The sequence below is a fragment of the Mirounga angustirostris genome, unplaced genomic scaffold (genome assembly GCF_029215605.1).
Source record: "Mirounga angustirostris isolate CCGP_5_RB_7025 unplaced genomic scaffold, mMirAng1.0.hap1 SCAF_16, whole genome shotgun sequence".
Taxonomy (NCBI): domain Eukaryota; kingdom Metazoa; phylum Chordata; class Mammalia; order Carnivora; family Phocidae; genus Mirounga; species Mirounga angustirostris.
This window is the reverse complement of record NW_026991724.1, coordinates 34754049-34765140: the sequence shown is the minus strand read 5'-3', so window position 1 is coordinate 34765140 and position 11092 is coordinate 34754049. Positions and strand designations below refer to the sequence as shown.

Genomic DNA, 11092 nt, shown 5'->3' with positions numbered 1-11092 from the left:
GTCCCTCAGTGAATGCCTGTTGATTTAAATGGACTTTCAATTCCCTCTTGGATTCTGAGAGCATTGCTGGACTTCATAGGAAGAATTTTCCATCTTCAACCTATAGCCAAACCCAAGTCAAATCCCAACGTGAAGAAGCTCCTAATGGCCAAATCTAAAACAATTTAAGTGACGAGATACATGATATTATTGGGTTATAACCCATAAAAAAAAATCTGTCAACCCTTAATAACATAAAAAAATTGAGTAAGTAAATAAATGAGGGAAATATGCAGCTTTTTCTTACAGAATTCCAATTAATAAATGTAATATTAACTCCCTACAATATATGTATTACTTATAAAAAGAAATATTTTAACTCACAATAGGGAAGCCTGGCAGATACCTCCTTTACTAAGTAATCAAGGTCAAAATCACCATTAATAATATATTTCAACCATCATGTATCAGGAAGAAGGCCACATCTCTTCTGTACAGTCTTTCTGCCAAAAATGTATAATGTTGTTCCCAAGCAAATTGAGGGACATCCTACAAAATAATGGACCAATGCTCTTTAAAAGTTCACAGATTTAAACATATATATGTGTATATATATATACATATATATATACACACACGTATTGAGGAGACGTCACAACTAAATATAAAGTGGGATCCTGGGTCAGAAAAAAAGGACATTAGTGAGAAAACTGGCAAAATTTGTGCAAGGTTTATAGGTTAGATAACAGTGATGTTAATTTCTGGTTTTTATAATTGAACTGTGGGAATATTTTTTTGCAAAATTTTTGTAAATCTAAAATCAATTCGAATGAAAAGTTAAAAACATTTCAAGTAGATATAATTTAAACATGATCCTCTCTCCAGGGGACGGTCCTGAGGCTGAGCCTAAGGAGAAAATGGAAGAGCCCGCCTCGCCGAGGACGAAGGTCGCACGGGGCTGGAGTGCGCCTGTCCTCGTACACTTACGGCACGCGCGCGCGCTACCGGGCGGCTCCGGGAGGGGGCAGGGCGAAGCTGCGGGGTTTGAGCCCGGGGGCGGGCCGTAGCGCGGAGCCGGAAGTGGCGGCGCGCCGGCGCGCCGGCGTGCGGCGCGTGCGGCTGGGCCCTTTGGTCGGGGTTGTCGAGGTCGCGCAGAGCTGTGGGCTCTGCCCTCTTTGACAGCACCCCAGTGCGAACAGCTGTCGCCATGTCGTCGGTGAGCCCCATCCAGATCCCCGGACGCCTCCCGCTGCTGCTCACCAACGAGGGCGTGCTACTGCCCGGCTCCACCATGCGCACCGGCGTAGACTCGGCTCGCAACCTGCAGCTGGTGCGGAGCCGCCTGCTTAAGGGCACGTCTCTGCAGAGCACCATCCTGGGGGTGATCCCCAATACGCCCGACCCCGCCAGCGACGCGCAGGACCTGCCGCCGCTGCACAGGTAGGCCGGGCGGCCCCCGTGGCGGTGGCGGCGGCGGCGGCGGCGGGCGGCGCTGCCTCCTCTCCGGACCCCGCCGGCCCAGGCCAGGCGCGGTCTCGGGGCGCCGAGGCTCCTCGCGGACGGCCTTCGCGGCTCGGGTCTGCCTCTTCGGCTACCTCCCATGTGAAATGGGGGTGACGGATGTCTGTCTTGTTACTGTTAAAGGGCATAACTCATGAAGTAATGAAAATTCTGCAGTTAGCTGCCGCTGTTAATTTAAGTTCTCCTCCCCGCCCCCCAGGTCTTCCGATCTTAGCCCAGTGCTCTTAACTTTCCAGGCCCCTCCTCTTTCTTATCCTTTATTCCCTTCCTCCCCGTCTTTTTTGGCCTCTTAAGTGAGACACTTGGTACTCCACACGTTTTCTTTTTCCTGTGCCATCCTAATCCGCACTACCCTTTTCATTATTTTGGGGGGTGCCTATCTTCCAAATTCCCTGCCTGCCCCTTCTCTTTTACCCTCCCTTCCTATTCACATATTCCCTTGTCTCCCTTTCTGGAACTTTCTCATCTCCTATCTGCTTTCTTTCATATCTTAACATTTCTTTTCTTACGTCCCAAACTTAGCACTAGATTGCCCTACACCATGGCCCAAGTTGTGTGTCTTTGGGTGAGACACCCTGTGCCTATTGGAACCTAACAGTATCCATTTCTTAGGTGCGTTACGAATTAAGTGAAATAATCTTTGTGCCATGCTTGATAGATAGTAGTCCAGTACTGTAGCCACTAGCCACATGTGCCTGGTCCAAACTGAGATACTAGAGTGACCAACAGCCCCGGTTCCCTGAGGATTGAAGTAGTTTTACCAGTAGAGGTCCTGTTTCCCCGGAAACACCGTTAGTCCCAGATAAATCAGTGTAATTAGTCACCCCAAACGTGCTGTAAGGATACAGCACACACTAGAGTTTGAAAATTTAGTATGTAAAATGTTTTGCTGATTAATAATTTTTACATAGATTAAGTGTTGGAATGGTATTATTTTGGCTGTTCAGGGTTAAATAAAATATTAGTATTTCACCTGTTTCTTTTTACTTTTTAATGTGGCTACCAAAATTACATATGTGGTTCACATTATATTTCTATTGGACAATGCTGGGATATAGTATATGCTCAACAAATGCTATCGTTATCTTCAGACTCACCTCCCTAGCCCCTGCCTCCTATCCTGAACTCGTCCTGAGATGCTTTTAGTTTAGAGCCATTGTTTACCTGCAGTTACCCTTTTTTAAAGTTAGGGATTCCTGACTGAATGATTTCGAGAGGATTAGGAATGCCTTATTCTTACCCAAAATCTCGTGATTATATACATTTCTAAAAGGAGAGTCTATAGCTGTCTTCAAATTCAGAAAGGAAACTGTTATCTTTCCCCTCCCTTACTAAAACAAAGCAAAACAAAAAACCCATAATACTCTCTTATTAGTCCACATTGTAAAAACCTTGCATTTCTCAGGCATGGAAAGCATTTTGGCTTCCATCTGATCTGCTTTGGTTATTGCTTGCATGGAATTGGATACTTTTCAAGTTTCAGTAAACCCTGATAAATTGTGTTGAATTCTGGTTCCCCAGCATAATGACCCCACTCCTTAAGCCTCTGCTTATGGCACAATTTTTTGCTTTCTGTGCCCAGGCATTTGATCACTGGTTGAGGCAAGAGTGTTCATGGTTAGATTTTTTTGTTTGTTTTAGTTCTGTGTATGTGTGTGGTGATTACCCATGGGTACACTGTGAATTTCAAAAGTAGATTTAGGCATATTTTAGTCATTTTGTTGGTATATCCTGGCAAGATTTTGGATGCTTTTTAATTTCTTTCATGTAAATCCCTCCAAAACATCAATAATTAAATTCTCCTGCGTGGAAGTAATCGTTAATATTCAGATGATGTGTAATCTGATCCTTGATGTTCATATCACTGCCTTTGTTTTAAATTAATAGCAATGTTAAAATTTAATCATGTAAGTTAGAAAACATACATTGACAATTTTTCATAGAATTCTAGCAAGGACCCACCAGACCATCTGGTTATTCTAGAAATATTGTTTGCTACTAGAAAAATCTGTGTAGAAAGATTGTACTGCATTCCTTAGCTTCAAATGTCTTTTTTCTCTAATATGACATTTAAACACTCTTAAAAATTTTAAAAGCTTTGATAATGCAAATATTGAGTTACCCATAACATTACTCTATTTCGATACATAAATCTGCCCTTCCTCAGTTACCTGCTTTTCCAAATGGTGGTGGTACCCAAAGGGAAGGCCAGGGGCTCTACTCCTGTCTTTTGTTTCCTTTAGACCATCCAGGTGACAATGCCTCAGTCTTGAAGGAGCAGCAGAAGTAATTTGTTCCCCTGTATTCCTTGTCACAAAAAGTAGCAAAGCCAGATATTGAGTTCCCTGAACAGCACGCTCCCTTCTGCATGTTAGTTAGTGTGCAGGTATGTTACCTGACACGGGAGCCTTTTTAAAGGAGGAGCTTTGGATTATCCCTGCAGCATAGAACTTGGTCTTATGCCACCTCAGGGCACCCTGCTTACCTAGACTTGAGTGACTCATTGTTTTTTTAGTGAAGATGGATAATAATTTAGTACTATGTAAACACTGTCCTTTCATGCATTTCAGGATGGTCATCCAGTCTTCTTCCAGCCTTACGTTCTTCAGGATACATGGCTTCATTTCCTCATAGTGTGGATTTCTCTGGCTTCTTCCTTCAAGATCCCAAATTAGTTTCATTGGCATTTGTCTGACAAGAAATGAATGCTTTATAGATAGCAGATGCCCAGTTTCATAATTTGGGTCAACTCTTTGTCCAGGCATTACTCCTATTTTTTTTTTAATTTTATTTATTATGTTAGTCATCATACATTACATCATTAGTTTTTTTTTTTTTTAAGATTTTTATTTATTTATTTGATAGAGACACAGCAAGAGAGGGAACACAAGCAGGGGGAGTGGGAGAGGGAGAAGCAGGCTTCCCGTGGAGCAGGGAGCCCGACGTGGGGCTCGATCCCAGGACCCCGAGATCATGACCTGAGCCGAAGGCAGACGCTTAATGACTGAGCCACCCAGGCGCCCCCTACATCATTAGTTTTTGATGTAGTGTTCCATGATTCATTGTTTGCGTATAACACCCAGTGTTCATTCAATACATGCCCTCCTTAATACCCATCACTGGGCTAACCCATCCCCCCCCCCCCCAAAACCCTCAGTTTGTTTCTGAGAGTCCATAGTCTCTCATGGTTCCTCTCTCCTTCCGATTCCCCCCCCTTCATTTTTCCCTTCCTACTATCTTCCTTTTTTTTTTTTTTAAATGTATTATTTGTTTCAGAGGTATAAGTCTGTGATTCATCAGTCTTACACAATTCACAGTGCTCACCGTAGCACGTACCCTCCCCAGTGTCCATCACCGGGCCACCCCATCCCTCCCACTCCCCTCCACTCCAGCAACCCTCAGTTTGTTTCCTGAGATTAAGAGTCTCTTATAGTTTGTCTCCCTCTCTGGTTTTGTCTTGTTTCATTTTTCCTCCCTTCTCCTATGATCCTCTGTCTTGTTTCTCAAATTCCTCTTATCAGTGAGATCATATGATACTTGTCTTTCTCTGATTGACTTATTCAGCTTAGCATAATACCCTCTAGTTCCATCCATGTCGTTGCAAATGGCAAGATTTCTTTTTTTTTTTGATGGCTGCATAATATTCCATTGTATATATATACCACATCTTTATCCATTCATCTGTTGATAGACATCTTGGCTCTTTCCATATTACTCCTATTTTTATCCGTGAGCCTTCTTAGGCATTCAGGAAATATTACTAGTAGTACTAACATTTTAAAATTTAATCTTTTATGTTAGCAAGTATGTAATGGATAGCTCTACTTAGATTTTCCTAAATCTGCATTTACTCTTTTTAAGGAAAGTGTCTACAAGTGGCAATTCTTAAATTCAGAAATGAAGTTTTAATTTAAAAAAAAAAATTTTTTTTAAGTAATCTCTGTGCCTGTCGTGGGGCTTGAACTCACCGCCCCAAGATCAAGAGTCACATGCTCTATTGACTAAGCCAGCCAGGCACCCCCCAGAAATGAAGTTTTAATAAAGGAGTGAAAAGCAAAAATCCTATAGCAACAGAAGCCTTGTCTGTTACAGACCTTGGAGCAATAGGCTCCTTGTTTCTAAGTTATTATTAATCATGATGATGAGTTTTGCCAAAAATCAACAAATAATTCAAAAAGATAAGTCGGGTGACACGAGAACACTAAAAAGATGTTTCAGTTGTTCTTTTCCAAAGATGTGTAACTTGATTCCAGAGTTTTGGTAGAAATGCTTCTCTTTGTTAAGTGTAATTGAGATGTGAACAGTAGATATTAAGTAATAGCTGTGCTTTCTAGTATCTCAGCTATTTAGAAACTATGTGAATAAGTATATTTCTTATGGGCACAAATTGATATTGTCTCTTGCGGTGGTTAAAGTAAAATTTGTCATAAAACCTAATTCAGGTCCCCTATTGCCTGCCTATGCAATATCTTTGTAATCATGGATAACTAGCCTGTTTACCCTTTTTGAATCTCAGTTGCTAATTTATAATAAGGAAATGGTGCTACCTTCCTCACAGGAGTAAAAGGTAGTATACGATGAGATCATACTTACGAAAGCCTTTTGTAGGCTATGGAGCACTAAACCTATATGTTAGAGGTATTATTATTCCCCAGATGGGTACTTTTAAATATAAATTTCAGGAGCGCCTGGGTGGCTCAGTCATTAAGCGTCTGCCTTCGGCTCAGGTCATGATCCCAGGGTCCTGGGATCGAGCCCCGCATCGGGCTCCCTGCTCAGCGGGAAGCCTGCTTCTCCCTCCCCCACTCCCCCTGCTTGTGTTCCCTCTCTTGCTGTGTCTCTCTCTGTCAAATAAATAAAATCTTTAAAAAAAAAAATGTAAATTTCACAAATGGAAGTTGAGGGGAGGAGTGGGAAGGCCCCAGATTCTTTCAATATGTGCAGAACTAGTGTCATTACAGAAAAAGACTTGGAAGATTGAGGATTCCAAGAAAGATGGAGAGCTTTAAAGTAAAAAAAAAAAAAAAAAAAAAAAAAAAGTAAGTGGTTGGCATAGGCCAGTTTGGATATTTACCCAATATCCTCATATTCCAAAACTGCCTTTGGTAGTAGTGCTGCTTTTAGATTTTCCCACGCCTACAATTGATAGTTCTCAAATATTTTTGGAACTCTTATATTATCTAAGTCCGTTTCCAAAGTACATAAGTCATACCCATTGTAATCAGACTTTGGATTAGAACAATATTTTACAACTCTGAAAATAGATCCCAGTTAGGAGTTTCAAAAATTCTTTGAACTGTAAAATACACAGTATTTAAGGTGTAGATTTACAGAGCTGCTACCCACAGGGAAAGAACACCTCTCATTTACTGTATACATTTGAGTCTGTTGCAAAATCAGAATGTTGACCATAATGGTATATTTTGTTTACTTACTATCTATATTTATATGTATAACCTAGAGCCCAATATACAATAGAACTTGGCTAAAATAACATTAAACATGGTCCTTTTTCACAGAGCTTTTTACCCGAAATGTCTTTCACCAGATACTCTTTCTAGCCATCTATCATTTCACAAATCATGTTTTTCTTTAAAAAGGTTACATTCAAGTCAACTATAAGTGACTTAAAGTAAGACCCAATTAACAAATGTAAAACCTTTATATATTTATCTCATTAGGAGGAGAGGCGTAATATAAATCCAACTTAATCTCTTGTCAATTTGGAACAACTTCGTTTCACAGTTAACACAGTATTTTACTTTGTAAGAAAACTCATTTTTAGTTTCACCTTTAATGAATGACGTAGCTCAAATAATAAAATTTATCTCCTAATCTGGAGGTTTGGACTTGCCTCATCTCTCTCTCTGTTTCCCCTTGGTTCCAGTTTGCAAACCCCTTAGGCCAGGGATCCCGTTTGTCATCTGTTGATGTTGCTTGTAGACAGATCTGCATTGTGCAAGCATTGATGGGCATCATCTGAGGGTAATTGTAGTCTTGGTCTCTAATCAGTTCAGCTATTGCTAACTTTCTCAGGCAATCTGAGTTGGTTTACAGGAAATGGGAGATAATAGCCTACTACCATTAATGACTGAAGAAAAGCAGCCACAACACAAATACCTTAAAATAATAGAGAATTGTAAAATCATTTCAGTTTTTAAAGTGTATCATGTTTTTTCTCCCCACCAAATTATCTTCCTGATTCTTTGGTTTTAGTTATTGTTTAAATCGGTTTTTATCTCCTGTACATGTGATATGACTGAAAAGATGGTAAGGAAAGATGGACATAGCTCAAAATTAACTGAATGGCAGAGGAAAGCCAAAAGATTCCGCATAATCTGTGGAATGAATATAAGGAAATAGTCGAGCCTTGACTGCATATAGAAGTAAGCAACTTCCCTGACATATTCAAATTCTATATTCATGTGTGATTCAGTATGTTTGAGATGGGCAAGTGTGATTTTCCAGGAGTACCATTTCCCCAGGGTGTTGAGAGTTCTAGTTGTCTTAATTCCAGTTTCTTCTCTGAAATGACAGCCCTTCCTGTGGCTGAAGGGAGAAGATACAATTTTAGTTTGAGATCTAGATGTGTTTTCTGAATGTGGCTCTTGCTATTTTGTATAATTTTGGCTTAGTTTGGATGAGACTTCCTTTCTGTGAATTAAGTTTATATGTAACTTAGTCAGAATTGTATGTTCTGATAAGGAGCTAAGACTGAAATAAAACAACTTTTTTAGTTAGTATTAGGTGAGGCATTTACCACTTAGGACAGAACTAAGTTTATACCTTCAGTCATGACAGTGTGTAGCCTCTGATATTTAGTCCCCCGCATTTAGAAATTTCGTATTCACGGACATAGATACTAACTCTCAGATATGATGATAGTTTGTGAGAAGGCAGATATGTGGAAGTTTTGGGGATTGATTGTGTGAAAAACCTGGCTTGATGTTGGTAGCAAGCCTGGTCATTGGGACAGAGATTTCTTAGATTGGTTTAACATTAATGCTGTTTATATTTCCATCTGTTTAAAATGCTAATATTTGTTCTAGCATAATATTGCCTCATTCCTAGCAAAATGAATTTAAGCTATGTAATTATCGAGTACTTCTACGTATTTATTTTTAGGTATTTCTACCTAATCTTAAAGGAGATAATAATTAGAATGAGATGGCCTGCTTTGCCCCCTTGCTGGTGGTGGTGACTTCACAGACCATTGCTAGATGCTAAATTAGAGAAATCATTTCCACTTTAGATGTTATTTGTTTTTTAAAGAATTCCTCAGAAAAGGCAACACCTTTTGAGGCAAGTTTCTGTTCTACCACACTGAACATTTCTAACACTGATGTTTTGTGTGTTTTTCAGGATTGGGACGGCTGCCCTGGCGGTTCAGGTTGTAGGCAGTAACTGGCCCAAGCCTCACTATACTTTGCTGATTACAGGCCTGTGCCGTTTCCAGATTGTACAGGTCTTAAAAGAGAAGCCATATCCCGTTGCTGAAGTGGAACAGTTGGACCGGCTTGAGGAATTTCCCAACACCTGTAAAACTAGGGAGGAGCTAGGAGAACTATCAGAACAGTTTTACAAATATGCAGTACAAGTGAGTTGCTTTTATTTTTTTCCTTAAAACCCCATTTTCTTCAGTTCCTTTGCTGCCCTAAGATCTGTTGAGTGGTGAAGTTTTAAGGCAGCATATGTTTAAATGACTTACTAATATATTGATTTCACTTTGCTTTTGTTTAAGATTGTACCTAAGTCATTCTAGGAAAAATGAGCCAGCTCTTTCTAAAATTTTTCCAAAGAGTCTTTCTAGAGCTTTCCTTATAACTTCCAGTGTCTCCAAACTGACAGTTATTAAACCTAAATAATGTTAAAAATTAAAATATTGCACAAAAGCTATATGGCACAAGAGTCATCTAGGTAGCAAATTACATAAGTTATGTTGTTTCAGAAGTCAAGGTCACACTGAGACTGACAGTAACTTTGAAAGGTTAGGTCTATGGTAGACTGATTTCAAAGATGATTAAAGCCTTGATTAAAGCCTAGAATGCTGGGAGGGAAGCACATGTGAGGCATGCATTAAATATTGGACTTTTTAATTCTAGGTTTGAGTTTTTTTAACTCGAGATTGACTAGAAAGCTCCTCCCTTCACCCCGTTTTGTTTGAAACCTTACTGAAATACATTGTAAAATGTAGTCTCCTACTTTCTGTTGATATAGTCCAGTGACTCTAACTAGGTCTGTGAGGATCAGGCAGTGTCTGAAGGTCTCGATCATTGCAAAGCGTAAGGCAAGTGTTCACAGCCTGTGGTATCTGTACCTGCTGTGGCATTCAAAGCAACACACTCCCAGTGTGGTAAACAATAGGAAAATAGAAAACTTAGAGCTCTAACTTCTGTGGGGACTAAAAGGAAGAACCTACTCTGAACAGAGACACTTCATTTTGAGAACTGGAAGAAGAAGAAGGAGATGGAGAATCTGAATTTTCTCTTTTTCCTGGGTAATACTACTCCCTGGGTCTTAGTTCTTCTATTGGACACAGCTTCATAGAGATTGCACTTGGCTTTTTAACTTCTCCGCACTTTGAATCAAAAGAGAAATTTTAAACATGTGAAGAATTGTTATGACATGAAAGGAATCTTTAGAGCGAAACATCTCCATAATTTCACTGCTATCATGCATTTAGTTTAACTTTTGCCTTGTCTTCTGATCTCGGTCCAATTAAGTCTTAGTTTTATTTTCCTGTTCATGTCTACTTTTCATATTAAGTATTTTTATAAATTTCATTGAATTGAGATATCATAATTTTATCTTTCTTCTTTTTAGACATTGAGGTTGTTTCCAGTTAATACTTTTCTGTCATTTCCTTCTGTATTTCCTTACATAGCCCTCATCAATCGACTTCTTCAGTAGCTTCCTGACTAATCTCTTTCTGGTTTCTTTTCTCTCTGACTCATCCTGTTCATGGAGCCTTTCTAAGGAAGTTTTGGGCCTGCCTCTCCCCTGAGAAAAAGACTTTAATGGTGATAGGATAAAGTTAAACTTTCTTAGAATAACATTAAGGCCCTTCCCAACTCTATTTAATCCATTTATACCCATCATTTTAGTCACGTTGTCCGTCAGAGAGCTTCACATCTTGTTGTTTCATGTCCCTGTGATTTTGTCCCTCCTGTTCTTTCTGCTGGGAGTGTTCTTCCTTCTCTCAGTTTTCAGACTGATGCTTTCCCAACTCCTGTTGGCTCTTTTTTTTTCATCATCAATATTTATTGAGCATTTACAGTGTATTAGGCACAATAGAACATACAGAAAACATTGTCCCTGCTCTTGAGGAGTTTACATTCTAAAAGAAAAAAAAATACACCTTTTATTTATTTTTTAAAATTTTTTGTTGTTATGTTAATCACCATACATTACATCATTAGTTTTGATGTAGTGTTCCATGATTCACTGTTTGTGCATAACACCCAGTGCTCCATGCAGAACGTGCCCTCCTCAATACCCACCACCAGGCTAACCCATCCTCCCACCCCCCTCCCCTCTAGAACCCTCAGTTTGTTTTTCAGAGTCCATCGTCTCTCATGGTTCGTCAATACAT

At 39.8% G+C, this 11092-nt stretch overlaps 1 protein-coding gene across 2 annotated transcripts in view; it reads left to right on the top strand.

The window, feature by feature from the left end:
• The first annotated feature begins 1059 nt into the window (after positions 1-1059).
• LONP2 (lon peptidase 2, peroxisomal) overlaps positions 1060-11092 on the top strand; it is a 115133-nt gene continuing 105100 nt past the window's right edge. The window contains exons 1-2 of one of the 2 annotated variants that reach the window (XM_045891156.3): positions 1060-1419; positions 8863-9097. In XM_045891156.3, the coding sequence (XP_045747112.1) occupies positions 1187-1419; positions 8863-9097 (468 nt within the window). In that variant the 5' untranslated portion in view covers positions 1060-1186. The remainder of the gene's footprint in view (positions 1420-8862; positions 9098-11092) is intronic. The other variant, XM_045891155.3, reaches the window with a different exon arrangement.